Here is a 24,140-nt window from a genome sequence, read left to right as displayed (position 1 = left end):
CTGCTGTGCAGAGCAGCCAAGCACATACGCAAAATATGAGACAATACAGCAAATACAAGTATGAAATAAATTATGCTTAAGGGAAAGTTCCCCTATTTCTTCTCACCATGTCAGAACAATCATCCTTTCATAATTCAAATGGTCTAAACAATTAATAAATCACACAAATGATGAATCAACATGACACTATAGTGTACAGATAAACTGGAGCAATTAATTCTTCTATTATGTAAGCATGTTAACATTAAAAGGTTAAATATATTACTTCCTTTCCATTCAAAATTAGCCTGTACGGTAGAGCGCACTTGCTGTTAAGTCATATTTTAATGTCTAGTTTAGTTAAAACAAACAATATAATGAGATATTTGATCACACTGATGTAATATTTACTTTCCTAGCCCAATAGAAGACCAAACAGACAGAACTTTATGGATGTGCTGCTCTGGATGCCATGAGCCTAGTACATCTGCCTGTAGGCGTGTTACATAATTATCTGTTAATAATAGCCTCATTAACAGAATTGATTACTGTTAATTCCTTAGGCATGATATTAGAACCAGCACAGCTATTAACAGCACGACCGATTGTCTTGCAAACAAAAGAATACCATTCAAAAATACAGAGTTCTAAGCTTTGCAGATAAGTCATGGTTTCATCACTCTTGCTTAGAGCAAGGACTGACGCAGCTGAACTAAAGCATTTACACTGAATTCTGTTCTGGTTGATGAAGATTACAAGCACTTCTATGGAACTTTGTTGTATTGTCGGATATGTTAAGGAGTTTTAACATTAAACGGGCCACACTCCTGACGGGAGGCTCAATTTTCTTTTGGTTCAGACAGATGGCATGCAGGAAATGGACCAAGATGAAGCTCAAACCGCCAGTCTCCAGACTCCCTTTTTTCCTCTGTGGGCTGAACCCATAAGCTCTGAACACACTACAGAGACTACAAATCAGCAAGAAACAAGACGACTGAACTGCATTGCTACACAGTTGGAGGTGAAGATGCATGAAAAATCTGCAGAGAATCTGGTTAATTAGACTGAACTAATAGGTTTTGCTATGTAGCTGCAATTAAAAAAAGTTATGAAGCAAAATATCAGTAATACTAGTTGTAAACGCCCTAGAAACATCAAAAAAAGTTACAGTTCTGGTGTTTATTACCAGGCCAAAAGCTACATTACTAATACAAAACAAGTTTAAATGGAATTATCTGTATAAATCTATACTGTAATAAGGAGGCCAAAAAAATTAAGTTTAATGAGAATCTCCAAATATTTTATTTTTGTGAGTGTAAGACTAACGAGTAAAAAATGATTTACAACTCAGTTCAATAAAACTCACAGGGTCGATATTTCTCAAATGATATTTCTTTTTAATCAATTATAAAATAGAAACCTGAAAGTAGCTCTCTAAATCGAGCGATTTTTTAATCAAGACATTTAAAAAGAAAAAAAAAAAACCAAAGTTGCTTTACAAGACCTGAACAACAATTAATACTTTAATGTGAGCGTCATATTAGGCTGGACAAGTTCTATGCACATACATATTTTAAAACATCAACATAAAAACAATCCAGTTTACTAGAAATAATCAAGCCCAAATACCTACTCCTGTAATAAGAACAAAAAATCGTTTCCTTTTTACATCTTTTTTACATCAACTTTTACTGAGAAGGCAGTGTTTGAGACCAGTGAATGAGAGAACGGTGCCTTTAATAGCAACCGGAAATCTCTCACATCCTCTTGGTGACTTTTTTAAAGAGTGCAGCCGGCCTCATTGAACTCAACTTGGACTTGCGCTGGTCAAGCTGATGAAGGTTTCCCTCAGACACACTCCGTACTACTCGTCGACTAGGCTCATTTTCAGCAGATACTAGATGCAGTGGAAAAGAATAAAAATTAGTCTGTGTAAAAGCAATTTAGAGAATTGTTACTAAACACATTATAAATGTTAGAAATGTATTGCTGAAAACACATTACAAAGACAAAAAAAAAAGCATACAAAAATTTTGGACTCAATGACCTTTACTCCCTAAAAAAAAAGTAACTACTTGCAGTACTTGGTTACTTTTTATGGAAAGTAATGTTACGTTACTTTTGTGTTACTTTTTCTCATCTGGGCTGGGATTGCATGCTTGTTTTAATATATTCTATTTTTGTGTAAATGTAAAATTTAATTTATACATAAAAAAAAAGGATATGTTTTTTAACATTTAAATATTGCAGGTTTGCGTGCTTACGATTTCTCTCAACATAGGACAGGAGAGGTGTCAGTCAATAAATGGGAAAAAAAGGAACATTACTTTACTAGTTACTTGGAAAAAGTAATCTAATTATGTACCCCCAGCACTGATAAAAACTGAAGCGCATTAGTATCAGTGGTCCACAGAATTTGATAGTTTATTCAAAGAATCCTGAAAAAAAAAAGTAACACTCATACACAATAAATTATAATTATTTCTTAAGGATTATGTGACACTGGAAACTGAAGTAATGGCTGTTGAAAATTCAGCTTTGTCATCACAGGAATAAATTACATACTTGTTAACTAAGCAATTTCAAAAGGGTCCTCCCACCATGTAATAATTTCACAATATTATGGGTTTTACTGCATTTAATTAAATATACACTACTAGTCAAAAGTTTTTGAACAGCAAGATTTTTAATGTTTTTTAAAGCAGTCTCTTCTGCTCACCAAGCTTTTTTTATCCGAAGTATAGCAACAGCAGTAAAATTTTTAAAAAATATTTTTACCATTTAACATAACTGTTTGAATATATTTTAAAATGTAATTTAATCCTGTGATTTCAAAGCGGATTTAAATAGCATTTATCTTAAATATCTACACTTTACTACACTTCTGATCAATTTAAAGCATCCTTGATAATCATAGATCCTTTCTGTAATTGAAAAATCTTACATCAAACTTTTGAACAATAGTTCAACAAAAATGCCATGCCAAATGGTAATTTTTAATCAAACGACAGGATTATTATTTTTAAACACTGGTGCCATATGTTGGTCACTTTTCTTTTTTTTAAAAAATAAAAGTCGTCGTGTTTAACAACACCCAACAAACATGGCAAAAATCACTAATGTAGTCTCTAGTGGCTTATTACTTTATAAAACTGGGGTAAATTCAGCCAACTCGTGGCATTATATTACTAAGGAGAAAGAACGCGCATAAGCCACTGGGAGTGGGAGGAGGAGATTGTGCGCTTCTGGCTGTGCGCCTGACATTCTTTCACAGCTGTCAGCCGGCCCGCCCATTACACTATTACAATACTTTACCAAACATAATGGATTATGTGAGGACTTCATAAATGGAATATAATAAGAGGCGCTTATGTTCCACGTCCAAGATACAAATGGAAAGCCCATAGAGGGCATTTGTAATTTTTCTGCATTGAGAATAGCACACTAACCTCCAAAACGTCTTATTCGCAGTGGTTTAGACGCCTCGCAGGGATCTCTCTTTATGCGTTTGGGTGCCGCGGACGTGGTCTGAGAACTGTCTTCTTTCCCAGTGTTGGAACTGATACAAACAGACACAAAGTGAGATTTTGGAAAACACTAAGAGTGTGAAATGTCAATAAGGCATGATATAAAACAGGTCCCACAGTAAATACACACCAGTTGAACTTGCGCTTGACTTGAGCAGCTGAGGTCATCGCCATGTAGGACGGTTTGGATTTTCGCAGGTCAAACAGTGATGGGATATCTAACCTAGAAACCGATTGCGAAGAAACTCATTCACACCATCAAAACCAGAACTACAGAGTCCATGTAAATAATACTGTTTTCACAGCACGTGGTACCTTTTTGCTGGCTCGTTTCCGTTGTTAGCACGTAACGCCCGGAGTGTTGTGTGGCCAGGAGGCTCGGGTGATAGGATGACTGTGGCATTACCGCCTGATGGGTCCTCGTGACCAATGTCGATAGTGGAGTTTGGATCAAAGCTGCTGGAGGTGGGTGGCTGCACCTCAGGAGTGTATTGCAGTGGGAACATGCCCTCTTGTTTTAAGACCTCCTGGACGGCAGGAGGGTAATGGCACAGCACAGGAATGGGCCCAACCTCATCTGGGTTTGCAGGAGACACAGACAGCTTCCTCCTGATTGGTTTTTTAAGACATTCAGCATTTCCATTCTGATGTTGAGGGCTACCACCTGAGAGAGAAAAGAAGCACAACATTCATCAGCTTCACTGGTAGATGCCACCAAATGGAATGAATCTCTTACAGTTTTGATACAAAAATCTGAGCTATATTGATCATTTCCAAGTCAAAGCTTAAAACGTCAACAACATTATGATCAAAAATGTCCAAAACGCATTTAAACAACATTTTAAATAGTACATTGAGGTCCTATTCCACAACATAAAAGTTACAGTGATTAGAGGGGACAATAATTTTTATCAAACAATTCAAGTGTGCACAAGAAATTGATGTGAATATAACTTCACTCTGACATTTTTCAATGTGAGTTATTGGATTTTAGATTTCTTATGATTACATAAAAAAAGTGTATAGATAATTAAATAATAGATAGACAGAATGAAAGACAGACAGACAGAAAGAATGAATGAAAGACAAACAGATATACAGACAGAACAAAAGACAGAACAAAATACAGACAGATAGACAGAAGAACAAAAGATAGACAGACAGAACAAAAAACTGACAAAATTAAAGAACAAAAGCCAGACAGACAGAACAAAAGACAAACAGAAAAAAAGCCAGACAAAACGAAAGAGAACAAGACAGACTGAAAGAGATGGACAGACAGAATGACAGACATGATGAAAGACAGTTAGACAAAACTAAAAACAGACAAAAATGAAATAACAAAAGCCAGACAGACATAACGAAAAAGCCAGACAGACCGGACCAAAGCCAGACAGACAGGACCAAAGCCAGACAGACAGGACCAAAGCCAGACAGACAGGACCAAAGCCAGACAGACAGGACCAAAGCCAGACAGACAGGACCAAAGCCAGACAGACAGGACCAAAGCCAGACAGACAGGACCAAAGCCAGACAGACAGGACCCAAAGCCAGACAGACAGAGAGACAGACAGACAGACAGACAGACAGACAGACAGACAGACAGACAGGGTAGATAGACCAAGAGACAAGAGTTGCATAAACAGACAGTTAAACAGAAGGTTAGAGATTGACGGATGGACATTTGGATATACACAGACAGGAAGACTGACTAACCGCAAGAAACGACCTGTTATCACTTCCCACAAGTTATAACAACTAAAACACTGTAAAATAATGTTACTTTTAAATGAGAATAAATTCTAGCACTATAATCGCAAACACTAAGGAAACATAAACTGCCGTTTCAATAATTGGAGATGTTTTCTTTGTATTAAACAGGTTCCGGTCACAAATTTCAAGTGTTGGGGACAAAACCATCCAAAGTAAAAAGTGTTGGGGCCATTATTGTTTGAATGAATCCTGACCAACACAAGTAACTGGCATATAAGATTACTCAGTGTTGTCATCTGTTTTGCGAAGCACATTTCTGAACACATACAGCTCGCGCTCACAAACACATACGCAAGTTTACATTACTGATGGAAACACCTAACATTATTCACTCATACAACAGTGAATAATTTATCCACGCTTGTCACGTGAGTATTCGTGAGCACATCAAGAGTGAGGTGTTGCTAAAGAGCAGGTTCTTTTGCGCCGTCAAGACAGACAGTACATGTATGTGTGTGCCGGTGGGGGTGTGTGTGTGGGTGAAGAAGGCAAGGGAGGCTCCAGGAAGCTGTTGGAGGGGTCTGACGTTGGATATTGAGTGGCGGAGTATGCCGGAGCACGTCGCAGTCTGGCCGCACACTGACTCACACGATGCAGAAAAGCGAGGGAGAGAGACACTGCGGCTGCATCTTAAGCGTTCTTGACCAATCGCGATGCTTCAGAGCTCCTGCTGGTTAAACTGTTGACACACAGCCATCTCTCCTTCTCTCTGAGTCAGTGCTGATTCTCAGAAATCTGGATTGCATGGGAGAGGACCTGACATCCTGTTAATGACTAACTATACTCACTTTTTTAGCAAAAGAAAGTTGGAGAACTCAAAACGCCCCTTATGAAAGTTAGACCGAATCTGCTTCGCTTCCAAACAGCTCGGCGATATAACTTCATTCGAGAGGCACAGGGTGATCAGGTGACAAAGCAGAAAAAAAAAAGAAAAACAACACAGAGAGAGGATGGGCGGCAGACAGTGATGTATGGCCCAGAGCGGAGGCAGAGGAATAGGTGCGATCAGTAATTGGTGGCAGAGTGCTCTGGGTGGCGTATTTTTGGCTGGTGGGATTAAAACATGCATGAGGCGCTATTTCTGGAGGAAGCCACTGCGGATTAGGGTCGCCTGGCTCTCGCTCTCTCATTGCTCGCTCTCTTTTTATTGCAGAATCGTCCTCGCCCAATCCAGGAGCATTTCATACTATATGCAATAGCTCCCCCCCTCCCTGCACCGAGCAATGATTTTATGAATGAAATTCGGAAGGGCGGAGGGTCGGCGCTGCTGAGAGGCTAGACGTAGATGGCGAGGTGAAGAGGAGAGACAGACAATGGAGATATAAAGACTGATTGATTAATAAAAAAGCAGCACACCAACGAAACAAAACACAACACATAGAAACATGAAAGAAAGGAGGGAAGGCGACACAAATGGAGAATGGAAAGAAACAGACCGCAGGCTTCAGTCTGAGAGGCAGGAGCGGCAGTCTCGTGCGCGTTGACACGTGACCCCTCCTGCTTCTGTCCTCTATTCCATCACTATTTTCCACCCTTTCACGCTCTCGCTCCCTCTCTCCACCGAGCACTTGAGCACAAGTGCAGCGACGGTATCGTCATGAAGTGCGTCGATGGTGGGGGTGGGGGCGGAGGTTCATTCATAACCCTGTCTTTGAATCTCTGTATCTCTTTCAGTTCCTGCAGACAGGGCTCCATCTCTATTGTCTTTAGGCAGGGAACGCAGAGCAGGACGACCTGAACGCACCTCTTATTTCCTGCAAGCAGGACTTGTTCGATATTGTCAACCTTGAAAATAAGCAGCTCTCATTTTAGCAAATGTATTTTGGTGCAAATCTGAAAACGTTGCATTGCCTCCACAAAAACAAGATGGAACAGTTACACAGCCAGATAGGAATGAACAGAAATTTTGTGTGAAACTAAAATCTGTCTAAAAGGAATAAACGCTGTATTTCATTTTTAGAACAAAAGAAAGGAATCTAGAGGTCATGAATATTGCATTTATTTTCTAAGTGCCTAAAATGAAATCTTGCAGAGCCAGGGAGTAGTTTGTCCTCACAATAGCTCAGCAGAGCAGTCTGGAAACTTGTAAACGTGATTTTTTTTTCTCCCCCAGCGGACTGATAAAAACCTGAACACCATTTTTCTGTGAAATATGCTTTACATTTTATGTTTCTTTTGAGGCAGCAAACAAATCATTATTCATCATTTTCAAAAAGCTCCATTTGCTTCCTCGGAGAATGAACTTTTATACTGTCCTGCCCTGGTCAAATCCCATATGGTGTTTGAAATTAATCATTCAAATTTAAACAATCATCGGACGGGGGAGAAAAAGTAAAAAATAAACAACAGAAACACCCCAACCTCCTTGTCAAAGATGAGGAATTATAGACATAGGAAATTTGTTTCTAATAAATACTATGTTTGAGAATGCAAAGTATTTCAATGCTATCAATGCAGACGTTTACAATATTTTTAATTCTTAACAGTATCCGTCTGTTTTCCCCCCGCTTCCCTCTTTTTTTTTTTCTTCGCAGGTCTGTATTTTCCTGAAATGTGTGCATTTCCCACAGCGTGTCTCAATCAAATGAGGAACACCTGTTCTGCAGCGAATATCATTACTCTCCATTTACTGAGCAATAACTCACCACTCCTTCAATTTCCCAAAGCTTTCCTCTCTTCCTTTTCCCCTTTCTCCCACCCCTCGCTTCCCTCCATCCTGTGAAAAGCTTGTTTTTGTATTTCATTCAGTCGGTATGAAGAATGTCAAGCAACTGTTTGTTTCTAAGCTGAAATAAAGTTATTTATATAATTATGTTAATGAAACTGTCAATTTCATTTAAAATCCACTGATATGATTTGGCTATTAATAAAGCGCTATTTTATTTTGATGCTTGTGTGGAGAATGATAAATGATTGATGTATTGACTATTGTAAACAAAGCTAGTTTACAAAGCCTGAATGGTCTATCTGAGCCTTCACAATTGTGCAACACACACATGGGCTGTCAGTATGAGCAATGTGACAGATTCAGGCAGCTGGATTGATGACTTAAGCAGAATATGTTGAAGCAGACACTAGGGGGGAAAAGGGGTAGACAGAGATGAGTTTACCTTTAGATGTGTGTGTTGGTCTGAGACGCTGTGAGGATCGGCGTGTGCGTTTCTCTGAGCCTGAGTGAAGAGAACGCATTGTTATTCATTTGTGCTTGTCCCCCCCTATTCTGTCCAGCATATACATCACACAGGAACTAAACACGTCTTGAATCAAGACACATACATCTGTCAACGTTCACACAATGCAGATCACATTACACTGACACGGAGAACAGTAAATCACGAGGCAGACGTAAAATCACTATCATCACTATGAGGTGACACAAATGAGATGCCTCGTCTCGGAAGCAGGAAGTTTACTGACATTATCTTTTGGATTATTTCCTTACATCCTTAGCTGTGGACACTACCCCAAAATAGCAGAGATAAATAGCATTTTAAGATCTCCAGTTTGTCCATGTTTTTTTTTTTTTTAAAGAAGTCTCTTCTGCTTACCAAATCTGCATTTATTTAATCCAAAGTACCATTTAAAATAACTGTTTTCTATTTAAACATTTTAAAATGTAATTTATTCCTGCGATTTCAAAGGTGAATTGAATCATTACTCCAGTCACACGATCCTTCAGAAATCATTCTAATATTCTGATTTGCTGCTCAAAAAACACTTATTATTATTGTTACCATAAAAAGTTCAAAAGAACAGCATTTATCTAGAAATACAATGTTACAAAAGCTTTTTATTTCAGATAAATGCTGATTTTTGGATCTTTCTATTCATCAAAGAATCCTGTAAAAATAAAAATAAAAGTACTCAACCGTTTTAAATATTGATAATAATAATAGCAAATCAGAATGATTTCTGAATGATCATGTGACACTGAAAACTGGAGTAATTATACAGAAAATTTTAATTTGATCACAGGAATAAATTACATTTTAAAATATATTCAAATAGAAAGCAGTTATTTTAAATAGCAAAAATATTTCACAATATTACTGCTTTTGCTGTATTTTGGATTAAATAAATGCATGCTTGTGAGCCTTACTGTCCAAAGACTTTTGACTGGTAGTGTTATGATTAACTGCATCAGTAAACGTTATTTATTTATTTTTTTCATATATACATACATAACCATTCCAAAGTTTAAGGTCGTTAAGATTTTTAAAAAATGTTATTAATATTATAATAAGTCCTTTAAGCAAATAAATAAATTAAAACATTAATGTAAAAAATATATTAAAATAGTATAATTTTCTATTTTAATATATTTTAAAATTTCCAGCAGCCATTATTCTAGTCTTCTAATGGCACATGATGCTTTAGAAATCATTCTGCTATGCCGATTTGGCTCAAGAAACATTTCTTATTTCAAATTTTTTTATTTCACATTATTACTGTTGAAAATAGTTCTGCTGCTTGATATTTTTGAGGAAACATGACATTTTTCAGGGTTATATGATGAATAGAAAGTTCAAAAGAACAGCATTTGTTTGAAATCTTTTGTACCATTATAAATGCCTCTACTGTCACTTTTGGTCAATTTAATATGTCCTCGCTGAATAAAAAAACTAAAAAAAAAACAACTCACTGAACTTTTGAATGGTAGTACAGCAGTCAGACATTGTGGGTCAGTGAATTTCATAAGGTTTTGTTAAAATGCTTTATACATCAGTGTAGTACCAGTCTCAAGTAAGATGATAAGAGACAACATTTCTCGTCTGGAAGTTTAACTGTTTCATCAAGTGTTCACTCACTGCATGGCGTGCTCTGGTGAGACACAAGGTGTGAAAAAGACAGGACAGGCTGTAGATGAGTGCTTCCTGTGCCACCATCATCCCTGTCCTCTGCTTTCTCCTGGTCTGCCCAGACCACACCCCTTTCTCTATGCACCAGCCGCTCCAGCTCCTCCCACTCAACGTCATCTGTGGCAAAGCTCGCGGCCTTCAACGCCAGGTGCTGTCGGCGGCAGGTGGACAGCAGGGCGTTCACCATCCTGACAGGACAGGTGGAGAGCAAGTGTGGTATAGTTGAATGATACAGATGGAGGCATTTACATTGCAAATTTCAAATTAATCTGAATAACACAAAAGAACTTTCTACATCCAGAATGTACAAAAGAATTTATGGCTTCCCCACAAACACCTAGATTCTGGGTGACTAAGCTCAAAATTATGAAACCTGGTGCAAAACTCTACGAGTGTTGACTCATACTTGTGCGTGTGAGTGTTTTCCTGGTCTTGAACACTGATGAGGTGGCTCATGTGCTCGATGTGTTGCTGAAGGTCAGTGATCTGCAGCTGCAGCTGATGGCACTGCAGTTCTCTTTTCAGCTCCTGTATGCAGAAACACATGTTAACACAAAGACAAATGCAACAATAATGGCAGCAACCAGTAACTCCATCCCCATCTCTTTGATATTAATGTTGGATAAGAATATCAAAATCATTTTACATCATGATTACAAAAAAGTGGGCTACCTTACTAACATTACTGTTAGGCAAGAACTTGAATATTTATGACTTTTGATAACCAATATATGTGACACTGGACCACAAAACCAGTTTTGAAATTAAAGCTGAATAAATAACCTTTCCATTGATGCATGGTATTAGGATAGGACCATATTTGGCCGAGATACAACTATTTAAAAAATCTGGAATCTGAGGGTGCAAAAAAAAAAAAAAAAAAAAAAGAAAATCACATTTTGTTGTAATTTTCTTTGAAAGTTGTTCAAATGAAGTTCTTAGCAATGCATATTACTAATCAAAAAATTAAGTTTTGATATATTTACAGTAGGAATATCTTTACTTAATATCCTAATGATTTTTGCCATAAAAAAATCGATAATTTTGACCCATACAATGCATTTTTGGCTATTGATAAAAATATACCTGTGCTACTTAAGACTGGTTTTGTGGTCCAGGGTCACATATATTATTCTATAGGTCTTTTTCAATGTAACCAAATAGCAATTTTTTGCTAAGTAATCCAATCTAGTTTAAAAAAGAAAATGCAATCTAGCTAAAATAAACAATGATATCATCATTTGCATTTATATGCACCAAACCAACATTGCACAGTAATAATTTAAAAAAACAGCAATATTTACCTGAATCTGTTTACCAAAACATTTTAATTTGGCCTGTAAAATTAATTAATTGATGCAATTAATTAAAAAGAAAAAGTAATAGGCATATGTTTTATGATACGGAAAAATGCAAATCTATTCAATGCTTTTGTAAAGCTAACATCTTTGAATTATTAATTTGGGGACTGTTTAGAATTTGCATAATTGTGTTTTTGTTTCATTGACATTTGTAATATTTTTTCAAATGAAATTTGTTTATTTTGGAGTGATGATGCCAACAAATCTTTGAAGTTTTGAGTTATGAATTAATAAAAAGATTTTAAATTCAATTATTTGTGAGAAAAACACTATCAAATCTAATTTTGCTACTGAAGTTTAAATTAAAGACACATGTGATCTCTAAAGTTTTCTAAAATGGAACAATATTCACACTTTGTTTTACATTGTCAACACAAATTATGCATATGTGGCTCAATTTTTGGCTGAGATACAACTGTTTGAAAATCTGAAATCTGAGTGTGCAAAAAATAGAGAAGCTGCCCAAATAAAGTTCTTAGCAATGCATATTACAAATCAAATATTACGTTTAAATAAGTTTACGGCAGGAAATGTACAAAATATCTTCATGGATAATGATTTTTACTTAATATCCTAATAATTTTTGGCCCTTTTTTGACCCTTACAATGTATTTTTGGCTACTGCAACAAATACACCCATGCTACTTAAGACGGGTTTTGTGGTCGAGGGTCACATATAGCATAAATCAGGTCACAGGTAGAGACTGTTTCCCATCTATTAGATGGCAAATTTTAAATAGAATATCAAGCTCAAGAAAATGTTGCGACTTTCTGGGTGGAGAAAAGAACGGCGAGATTAAACCATCTCATCTATGTGCTATAATGAGAAAGGCAACATAGGCAAGACACTACAAAATGATGAAACGGCTTAGATGTTGTTTTTAGTCTAGCTCCTTGTTTTCTTTCTGTCTCACTGAAAATGCACCTTCTGAGGAGTCTTCTACCCCCTCTGACGCAAGAAAACGCAAAACAGCACAGCACAGAACATTTGATGGGCGGGTGCGTCACTACTCCGTTCTACTTCCAGGAAAAGAAAAAAAAAAAAACAGGAGAGCAAAAAGAGAGCGAGAGGTGTGGATTTAGGTAAGCAGCTGTAGGGAGTGATGAAGGAAAAGCATTGATTTTTCTTTTATTAAGACATCCTCCAGTGGGGAAATGGAGAGAGGAGCTAAAAGATGGGGTGAGCGAGACACAAAAATGGTCACAGTGTCTATCAAAGGGCTGCAAATGAGGGCAAAAACAAAGATTACACAATATTTTGAGCTGTTCCAAGAAAGCCACGGACAAATGGCGATTTTTGCATGTTTTTATAGTCGGTAGATGAATGTTTGCCTCCTACATGCAGCCTGATTAACAGCGTGCATGGCTGCAAAATATGTCAATTGCTTCAGAAGAACGTCACTCCAAATTAACATAAGGCTCAGGTACTTGATACTTAAAGATACGTATGCCACAATTTACGCCAGCTCTTCCAAAAGATAATCCTAGCCCTTTTTAAGTGTATTTGGCTGTCTGATAAGCTCAAGAAGAGCTCTGCTATTCAGGGCCTCTGAGGAGCATGTCTGCCTCAGACATCACAACACTGCAGACTGGCACCCTAGAGCTTCAATGCTCAGCTAGAAAACATGAAAACATTCAATAATGGCATTTCGAAATGGATAACAGGCCAAGGCTGTCCTCTCCGGGACTAAAAAAAAAGCCCTCAAATAAAGAAATATCACGATAAGCTGAAGGACAAAAAAACAACATAGATCTGTAGCAAGGGGTAGGCGGTATGACAAATTCTTATATCACGATATACAATACAGCTATTTTAGCTACAAATTCAAACCCAAAATGCTTTATATATTACATAAACTTTATTTTCTGAGATTCTAGTGACTTCTTAATTTAAAAAGAGCCTTTTATTTCATTTGATTGAGTTTTTTTTCTTTTCAAACTATGAACTTGAGACAACCCTGAAGGTAAGATTATTCAAAACACATGAATGAATGATAAATCTGGCCATCAGTGCAAAAGCAGTTTTAAACTAATGAAGTGCTTCATCACAACAAAGTAATTAAAACGTTTTTTAAAAACACGTCTCTAGACCTTGCATTTTTCTTATTCCACTACTCCAAATTGGTCTATAGTTTTTTAATTCAAGTATAGCAAAAGCTTCACTGGTTAGCATTTCTGCCACCGCATGTACACTGCACATGCAGCCCTTATATGAAGTAAAAGTGATCCAGCCCTGACCTCTGGAGAGTGTCCTTCATGTCCAAGAAGCTTCATTTCGTTTTCGATTCGGTGAAGCCATCCCTCGTTCTCCTGGAAGCGCTTTTCACTCTCCATCAAGCGTTTTTGCAAGTGCTCCTGGTGAGACTTCAGGGAGGCCAGTTTACGCTCATACTTACAGGTGGCCTAAAATAAACAAAGATACATACAATGAATTTCTCATATAGACAACAATTTATAGCCCAAAACATTTCGAGCATGGCTAGAAGAAATATTTACAATGTACAATACCAAACACAATATCAAAGTCTGACCAGTTGCATTTTTTTGATCAAAAGAGTGATTGTGAAATTATTATTATTTTTTTTAATTATTTTAATATATCTTCAATTGTATGTTTTGGCACAGCTGAATTTTCAGCAGCCATTATTCAATACTTTAGTGTCACATGATACTTCAGAAATCATTCTATTATGCTTATTTGGTGCTTTTTTCAACCTCAACTTAATACTACTTGTTGAATAAAAGCAAATAAATACATTCAAATAAATAATTGAAATCAGTTTTTAAACTGTGTGTGTGTGTGTGTGTGTGCGTATGAATCAGTGCTGTTACCCTTTCGGCCCTGTTGTCGGGGAAGAAGATCAGGCTCTGCTGGTGCCACAGCTCCCTGTGTCTCATAGTTAGCCGGCTTTCATTCAGCTGCTTCTCGATGTCCAGATGCTCTTTACGTACCTGCAGACGTGCTGCAAACACGCTGCGCAGGGACTCAGACATCCTGCAAAACACAAAAGACATTGAGTTATTGTCTCTATTCAATGGATGCCACTCTCACTTTTCCTCTCAAGTTCTGCATTATAGAACTTGCCTGGTAGTAAATGTATACGCTCCAGAGCACAAAAGCAGAACTTCGCTAGGATTTTCATTCCTCCTTATATTATCTGTATAAATTAGATTATTAAAAAAGGTTTCAGAACTGTGGCACAGAGAGCACAACACTGTTCCTGACCTAAAAGAGGTCATGTGCTCATAGGGACCCAAGTTCGAGTGCACCTGGGGGCTTATCACAGTCGTCTCTTGCTGCACCTTACTCATTTTCCACATTATACTATCTGATAAACAAAAAAACAATAAACAAACTAAAATAAAACAAAAAGTGCAAAAGAATTAATGGAATATCATGGTTTAAATAAAATAGCTCACAACGAAAAAAAATGTTGATTCAAAATCACTTAAAAGGAGAAGTTCACTTCCAGAAAGGGCTCTAAATGATCCCAGTCGAGGAAGAAAGGTCTTATCTAGCTTGTCTAACTCTGCGTGTACCCTGTGTATTCCAGTTGATGAGATTGGAGTTTTTCGACATACCCTAACTGCCCTGAACCGGACTGCACAAAGTTCACTCAGAGCTAGACAAGACGAGCATTTGAGGTTGAAAAGTATAACTGTAAATTTTTAAAAGGAAATAACGAATCGTTTCGCTAGGTAAGCCCCTTAGCTAGGTAAGATCCTCCGCTGGGATCGGCTTTAGACCCCTTTGAAGCTGCATTTAAACTGCATTTTGGAAGTTCAAACTTGCTAGTTCAAAAAAAAAATAAAAAAATTTCACTAGCAAGCCAAACAAGAAATCAGCTGCCTGTCTTAATTATCTGGTTTAGTTCCAGAGTACATTACTGTTTAAATGTTTTTATTTTTTATTAATTTTATTTATATTCTTATTCAGTAAGGATTCATTAAATTGATCAAAAGTGACAGTAAAGATTGATAAGATTATATTTCAAATGAATTCTGATCTGTTTAAATCAAAGAATCATAAAAAAAGCATAATTTCAGCATAATTACTTCAGTCTTCAGTGTGTCACACGATCCTTCAGAAATCATTCTAATATGCCGATTTGCTGTTTTTGCAAATCAGAAATTTTGAAAATTCTGCTGTTTTTAACATAATACTAATAAATGTTTTTGAGCAGCAAATCAGAATATTAAAATGATTTCTGAAGGATTATGGTGACTGGCAGGGTTCCCACACCTTGGTTAACTTCAAATTCAAGGACCTATCGAAGACTTTCCAGGTCCGATACCCTCAAATTCAAGGACTTAATGCGGGGACCAAGGGGCAACCTTCCGGTCTCCCTCGTGAAACCAACACGGAAGTGACTGAAACTGCAATTGATCGACTGGCCGCTTGAGGCTGGCTGCAAAAGGGAGTCAATCCCATTGACACTCCATGTTAAAATGTCCAACTTTACAGCAGAAAAAAGTATGTTTACAGCCTGGTTCAAAAAATGGTTTTGGTCTATATAGCTAGTTTTGCCCTTCATGTCAACTGTGAGGGGGGTGAATTTTTTTATAACTCATCGGTTTAAGTTATATTAAGCCTTAAAGTTCAGCATAATTAAGGGCGTGGTTTCAGCAACCAGCTCCACCCACATCCCGCCTTTTTGCCCATTTTTGATTATCCGAGAGTGACGCGCGATGACGCGATTCCAAGATGGCGACGGCCGAATCCCGCCCACTATGAGCTTCAAATTAGCGCTTCAGAATCCTACGGGTGACGTCACAGATACTACGTCCATATTTTTTACAGTCTATGGCGGGGACACATTTCAAGTGAGAGCAAGGTTACATCGTGTTACCTTGTAAGATACATTGTTACAGTTTTCGTTTGTCAAACAACTATGCAAAAAAGCATCTTTTGCATTTATTTTTGGCCATATGACAGAGATCTAATATTATATTTGTCGTAAATGCATGTAACTAATGTAAATCAAGCAAGCTAGTAAGCACAGGCCACAAAGTGTTGGTGAAATAACACATTAGCAGACCGGAAAAAAGAATCCTTACTAATCCTAATTAAGACTTCCTGCACAAAATAAATTCAAGCATTTTCAAGGACCTGTATCTAACTTTCCAGGGCCTTGAAATTTTTTTTTTTTTTCAGATTCACAAACTTTCAAGGATTTCAAGGACTCGTGGGAACCCTGGACTGGAGTAATGATGCTGAAAATTGAGCTTTGAAATCACAGGAATAAATTACATTTGAAAATATATTCAAATAGAAAACAGTTATTTTAAACAGTAAAAATGTTACTGATTTTGCAGTACTTTGGATCAAATAAATGCAGACTTGGTGAGCTGAAAAGACCTTTAAAAATCAAAAATCTTACTGTTCAAAAACTTCTGAATGGTAGTGCAAGACGCAGTGAGAAAAATATGAAGCATACCCGACAGTTAGCTATGAATGCATCCTATAATAACTAAGAATATATTTCACCTCACTGCACCTTTTTCTCTTCTGTTTAATGTAAGTAAGCGCTAAAGGCCATCATGCTCTCATTCAAACACATATTTCTCACTGAGAGCCTTCAATACTCCAACACTTTTGCAACACTGCATACGGCTCCTCAATGAACGCTTTGAGATATCACCTGAACTGTGTGGGTGGTATTAGTTTTGATTTAAAAAAAAAAAAAAAAAAAAAAAAAAAGTCCATTGAGAGAGAGTGCAGAGGCTGTATTTGGGGCCATAATGTTGGTGCAGCGCCGACACTGCCAGACTCCTGCATTATTAATGCGGGCAGGAGCGCGCCAGCCCTCCTTGCCGCTAAGCACCTCTCCCCCTCTCTCTCTCACTCGCTCGGCAAGTTGTGAATTCTGATGCCGGTGAATGAAACACATAGGAGTGAGACTCATTCAGCTTTTTCCCCTCCTCCTTCCCCGCTCCGTCCCTCCCACCCTTGCTATTTTCCCTCTTTCTCTCCTCCCTCCGCCTGTCCTTCATTTTCTCCCTCCCATCTACGGATGCTGCGGCGGTTTTTGCTGACGAGAACCACACACACACACACACACACACACACACACACACACACACACACACACACACACAAAAACAGAACGACTGAATCTAGAGGCTGAGGGGTGGGGCGGTGGGACGTGCTGCAAAACTGTGATACATTTCCTGTCCAAAACAAGCAATAAAAAGGGGAAAAAAAAAAAACGTGAAAAATTAAAGAAACAGAGGAAAACACAAAGCACAAAGTCTCCACTCTCCACTGGACTTGATGAAAAATGCAGAGGTAAGGAGACCTCCACCTGCGATGGTGTCTGGCTTTGTCCTGTGTATTCTTACTCATGAATAATTGAGGCGTATTCAAAGTTTCAAAGGACAGCGTTAAAGAGCAGCACATCACACATGGCATAAAATAAACAACATCTAAACAAACAAAAACACAGGTCTCAAGACACATGCTGGTGCCTGCAAATAGAATTCGCCGTGTCGCGTGAGTGCACACTTTTGGACTGAACGTAGACACACGTGCTGCTTACTTCTCAAATTCGGCTCTCCTCTGGACAGGGATTGGATTAAGGGCAGGAACCTCCACCTTCCGCTCTTCGTACTCTTTGAGTTTCTGTTTCAGCATGACAATCTGAAAGCACACACACTCTGATTAAGCAAGCTAGTCTCATGTGGATTAGACCCATCTCACCTAACAGGAGAAGCAAACCAGATTTACAAAGTAAAGTTCCACATTAAGACGTAATTAAGGATGAGATTCATCGAGTCTTATTTATTTTTTTTACCTCAGCTTTCTGCTTTTCACAGATGACGGCATACTGGCCAATGTGGCTGTCCAAGCTCATCACGTTACTCTTCAGCTGAAATACAGGGAGAGAGAATCAAAAATATGACCTGTATTATAATAATTCTTTGAATAAATCTTTGTATGTGGTGAACTCATGGGTGATTTGAGGCATGTTGTTAGTCGGGGACTGCTGAAGCTGCGCGTGTATGTGTAGGACTTACAGTGGATTTGATCTCCTTGGCGCGGTTGGCATATTTGAGAGTGTTGTGTGTATCTTCATAGGAAAGCGAGGACGGGCTGACGTTCGCGATCATCACAGTTCGGCAGTTTCCACCCAGAGAGTCTTTGAGGAGCCGTGTCAGCTTGCTATCTCTGTAAGGAATGTGTGTCTTCTTACACTGAGAATAAAAAACAAACCAAAGCAAAGGAAAATCAAATTCGAGAATATCACAAGAAAAACGTCAACAACACATAAGAAACAATGACTGAAAATCAAAACAGATACAGCCTTCTAAAACTGGCTGAGATTACATGATTAGGTTTAAAATAGCATTTTAGGCCATTTCTGAGATGAGTTTATATTTAATTTACCATGGATCCGTTGCTATGCTTCACCATAAACCATTAGTGACAAATGTTTTTTTTTTTTAATGTAAGTCTATATTTGTGTCTTGATTGCTTAAAAAGCAGTTTAAATGGAAACGACCCCAAAATAGGCTAAAAGCATGACAATAGACAATAGTGAAGCTGAATATATAAGCTTTCCACTGATGTATGCTTTGTTACGAGAGAACAATATTTGGCCGAGATACAACTATTGGAATATCTGGAATCTGAGGGTGCAAAAAAATCTAAATACTGAGAAAATCATGTCCCAATGAAGTTCTTAGCAATGCATATTACTAATTAAATATTAAGTTAATATATTTATGGTAGGAAATTAAAATTTTCTTCATGGAACATGATCTTTACTTAATATCCTAATGATTTTTGGCATAGAATAGAAATCAATAATTTTGACCCATACAATGTACTGTTGGCTACTGCTGCAAATATACATGTGCTACTTAAGGGTCACATATTGAACATGGTAATTGCGTTGCTGTCTATGTAGGGTCAGAAAGCTCTCGGATTTAATCAGAAATAATAACTTAACTTGTGCTCTGAAGATAACCGGAGGTCTTATAGGTTTGAAACAAAATGAGGGTATTTAGTAATTAATAATAGAATTTTCTTTTTTGAACTATCCCTTTAAATTAACAGCAAGCGGAGCATTTCAGAGTATGATTCCTGAGTAATTCACAGAATTTGTGTTTCAACTCTTGCTGTTTATGAGACAAGCTCATTTTGTTAGCAAAGCCACTACATTCACACTTCTTTCAGTAAGACTTTTTTTAAATAACAGAATAAGTCAGCAAATAATAATGATGCTGACTGACCTTCTCTAACACATCCTAACAATAATTTCAGATTTGTCTCATCTCAACAGCTTCATGCTGTTAAACGTGTTCAAACAGCCAGTTGGCTCTTTGTCTTTCATCTTGCTGGCCTGTCTGACATGCAAAAGAAAGCATTCACAAACTGATGGTCTAATTAATCTCAGGATCTAGTGACTGATACACAGCGCATATCCCAGCAGCCGCAAAAAAAAAACAAAAAAAACATCAAAGCCAAGTTTCCACCAAGCTGATGTGGAACAGTTAACATACATGGAGAATGACATGTATGCACAATTTGCCAACACAAACATAGGGGAAAACAACAGTCAGGGGACGGAAATGTGGAAATTTTGTATATCTGATCTTGTCCAGCTGATGTCTCAAACTATAGCCTACATCTGGACTGTGTATGGGTTCATGTTTTCATTATAAATTTTAATCAATTGGTGGCCTGCTGGGAACTTCACAAACTCCTTTGGAAAAGGGCAAAATAAAGACTGTGGCCCACTTTTCAGTCATTCTCTGGTAGATATTACTGCACCAAAAAAGGGGCATTTTCAGTGATAAAACACCAGCTTATGTAACCTAAAAAACATAGAAGCAGCACCATCATGATAGCTAGTCTGTGAAAAATCACATTTCTGAAGGCAGCATGTTCTCTCTGTTGGCACGACTGTGTTAGCAGTGTGTGAGAGTGTGAGTGGCCTGTTTCGGGCCCTCCCAAGAGAACATGGGTAAGGAGAGCCGTCTGCGTGACAGGTTAATTTATGCGGATGGCATGAAAACAATACCTATGAAGCTGCCTGCGGAGGGGCCCAGAGACAGGGACAAACCTCCTCACCTTACACACACACCAGCCGAAACACTCCGGCATCAAACGGCAAATACAAAAACCACAGAAGACACAACACAAACACGAAAGCACATAAACAAATCAAAGAATCCCAGAACGACAATATATGAAACCATGACCACAAATACAATCAATTTACAAGAAACATTAAAAGAACATGCATCCTGCTTTGCAGGATAACCAGAAAACCAGAAAAGGGCCTGAAATAACCAGAAAAGGGCCTGCACTTGTCTAGCACCAAAATAACTCAAGTGAACATGAGGTTTTTGACCAATCCCATATTTATGGGTCACCGGCATGTTAAGACTCAGCTGTACTACAGGACAAAACAAAGATGTACAACATGCAGAAAAACTCCAGACAATGCGAATGAGTAAAGAAAAAAAACTGAACAGCCTTAACATTCAAAAACGGCCTCTCTCTCTTTTGCTCTTCAGTAAAATAAACACAAACAAAGCCTGCAATTGAGATACTTGAACATGAGCTAGAACAAGTAAACTCATCTACAGTGCTCCATCAATGAAAACAAACGTTTGAGAAACACAGTTACACACGCATGTTTGTAGGAGCAGTCAAACCTTTATCATCACCCAGAATAAAGCCATTCGAGCAGTAAGAAATTAAAGGGATAGTTCACCCAAAAATGAAAATTCTGTCATGAATTCAAACCCACATGACCTTTTATTTATATTTTTGATGAAATCTGAGAGCTTTCTGACCCTGCATAGACAGCAATGCAACTGACACATTCAACGCCCAAAAAGGTGGTAAAGACATCATTACAATAGTCCATGTGGTTCAGCAGTAATGTAATGAAGCTAAAAGAATATTTTCTGTGCACAAACAAAAGGTATTATTGAAGTTGTTTTGTTCACGTGTCAGTTGCTTTGTTGCCTATGCAGGGTCAGAAAGCTTTTGGATTTCTTCCAAAAAATTATAATTTCCAAAAATAAACAAAGGACTAACTAAGAATGCACTAAATTGATCAAAAGTGATACTATTTCAAATGCCTTTCTTTTTAACTTTCTATTATCAAAGAATATTAGTTATTAGTTAAGCAGAACATTTTTCAACATTGCTAAGAATTTAGTTTGAGCACCAAATAAGCATTTTAGAATGATTTCTGAAGGCTCATGTGAATCTAACTAGAATAACATGTGCATATATACACACACAACTATTGCAGATGTTCTTGTTCTATCAATCTCAGCCAGAGATATTGGAGACCTGAATCACCACAACCATATTTTTAGAGCGAGATCAGTTTATGTACACTGCATGGACTGAAATGCAGTCGACAACTTGTCGCCTGTCGCGTCGGTGACGCACGTACGGAATAAGGGACATGCTTCGTTGCGCTATCGCCAGTGTTAGGACTGTCAACATCTCTCAAGTTATGAAAAACGTCAGAAAACGGTTGCATTGTGTGGTTGAAGAGGGAAACAAATGCATCTGTTTAGAAGGTGGGGAACAAGAAAAACTAATTGGACAAAACTGTCTTGATAACCAAGAAGGCTAAAAACAGCAGGAGCTGCCTAAAAGTGTTTAGAATTTAAATCCACAAAAATGCAACAAAGTCTTGATATTTATTGCTGTTGTGTGTCACCATGGATACAGGCATTACTGAAGGATATCACTAGTTAGAGGAAGAGACTGACCTCAGTTACCTGTCCATACAGACAGTAGAGCTGCACAATTAATCATTAAAAGATTGCGATCTCGATCCCCCTTACAATCTTAATCCAGCATTTATACGATTCAGCCAATTATATTTTATTTATATTTTACAAAACTTTTGCTAGCCTAATAACTGCACAGACTGCTGTGAGCTGATGCAGCGACAGGTTCGCTGTTCTCTCCTCCAACATTACATAACCATTTAAACTTCATCTTCAGCGCACATTCTGTCAGATGCAACTCATGGCGCCTCTGTCTCAATATACTGTACAACGCGGCATTCATTCACATCAAATGATAACTCAGCGGCAGAGTTCCACTCATGCAGCGGCGTAGTTTCCACTGGGGACACGCTTTTCAAAATCCCGTTGGTGTTCACCCACTTTCAAATGATTTTGTTAAAGTAATTTCTTGTATTGTAGAATGCACGCTCAGCGTCGCCGAGAGTTTTGCGCGGTCGTTAAAACGAAACCAAAAGTAAAACCCGCACGCTATTCAAAAGCAATTTTAATACCCTGCGTTTAGAGAGCGACTCCCCAATGCGTGCAAATTAAGCTACATAAAATATCTAGGCTGGGCTATAATAAGTTGTTTAGTTGTGTAGATAGCTCTGTATCATGCTTTGAAAATTCGGTCTCTATTAGCACTTTGAATATTGAAAGAGTAGTACTTTGATCGTGCCAGATTTATGGACCAGCAGAGCTATGGAACCATATATGAGCATGACGATCCATTAACTATATATATATAACATAAATTAATCTATGAGACTCCTAATCTTATCTTCCTACATAATTTGTGACACAAAAAAATTCAAATATCTATTTAAGAGCCTTTGACCTTTCCAACGATATATAGTTTGCCATGATTAGATTAGATTAGAACCTAATGTTCAGGGGTAAATCTTTAAAATAAAAAAAGTTCTCCAGAATCGTGATCTTTATTCTGAGCAAAAAAAACGTGATTCTCATTTTATTCAGAATCGTGCAGCTCTAACAGACAGCGCTGCCTCCTCTCTTTTTGCTTTTGTACAGACAATACTCTTTGAAATATTGGATTTTTCAATGTTTTTGAAAAGAGTCTTATGCTCACCAAGGTAGCATTTATTTTATAATTAGTACAGTAAAAGCAGTAATATTGACATTTTTTTACAATCTACAATAACTTTTCCACTTTAATATACACTGCCGTTTAAAAGACTGGTAATGTTTTTTTTTAAAAGACACCTCTTACGCCTGTTTCACACATACTCCGTCTGCAGTGCGTATGCGTTGCGTATTTTTTTCCGCACCCATGTTAACAGATTAGAGCGTTCACACTGCTCACACTGACTGTCCGTCAGTGCGTTCCAGAAGCGGTGCGTTTGCAGCAGTGCAGCGATCGTTTAGGCAAAGAGTCTATTTTTGCTGTGCTGCATTGCGTTGCATACGCTGAATTAAAGTGACAGCGCATTGTTCGCTGTAAAAATGAACATGAATTGACACGGAAATGTACCGTAAATGCATATAATGGCAGTCTTCTGTGTTTCACAGTCAACACGTGGCTTTTTGGCTAGGTTTAGAATAGTGCAGTTTTAAATAAACAAGGCAACATAATACATGCACTTGTCCAGGTAGAAAAGTTTAAAACTTTAAAATATGTTTTTTAATAAAGATTTAATGCGAAAGAAAGGCACAGAGAGCCGACTGTTTCTGTCTGTGGTAAGTTTTAATTTAAAATAAATATTTGTTAAAATAAAATATTTGTGAAAGCCCAATTTCAATATGAAAAGGAAGATATAGCCTACCTATGCTGTGTTTAAATGTGTTGCAACTTGCTTGAGCAACTTAATATACAAATCTAGATGTCAAATGCATTGAATAATAGCCTACGTTGT

General features: G+C 37.6%; 1 protein-coding gene across 1 annotated transcript in view; it reads right to left on the bottom strand.

The window, feature by feature from the left end:
* Positions 1 to 1,405: 1,405 nt before the first annotated feature.
* Positions 1,406 to 24,140, bottom strand: part of kif18a (kinesin family member 18A) — a 30,000-nt gene continuing 7,265 nt past the window's right edge. The window contains exons 6-17 of the mRNA XM_073837523.1: positions 18,517 to 18,693; positions 18,294 to 18,368; positions 18,039 to 18,139; positions 14,332 to 14,494; positions 13,738 to 13,902; positions 10,545 to 10,666; positions 10,088 to 10,326; positions 8,390 to 8,449; positions 3,822 to 4,170; positions 3,637 to 3,729; positions 3,429 to 3,538; positions 1,406 to 1,876 (exon numbers count right to left, since the gene is read on the bottom strand). Coding sequence (XP_073693624.1) covers positions 1,737 to 1,876; positions 3,429 to 3,538; positions 3,637 to 3,729; positions 3,822 to 4,170; positions 8,390 to 8,449; positions 10,088 to 10,326; positions 10,545 to 10,666; positions 13,738 to 13,902; positions 14,332 to 14,494; positions 18,039 to 18,139; positions 18,294 to 18,368; positions 18,517 to 18,693 — 1,794 coding nt within the window. The 3' untranslated portion in view covers positions 1,406 to 1,736. The remainder of the gene's footprint in view (positions 1,877 to 3,428; positions 3,539 to 3,636; positions 3,730 to 3,821; positions 4,171 to 8,389; positions 8,450 to 10,087; positions 10,327 to 10,544; positions 10,667 to 13,737; positions 13,903 to 14,331; positions 14,495 to 18,038; positions 18,140 to 18,293; positions 18,369 to 18,516; positions 18,694 to 24,140) is intronic.

Source organism: Garra rufa, chromosome 3, assembly GCF_049309525.1.
Source record: "Garra rufa chromosome 3, GarRuf1.0, whole genome shotgun sequence".
NCBI classification, from domain to species: Eukaryota; Metazoa; Chordata; class Actinopteri; order Cypriniformes; family Cyprinidae; genus Garra; species Garra rufa.
This window is presented reverse-complemented; position numbering and strand designations above follow the sequence as displayed.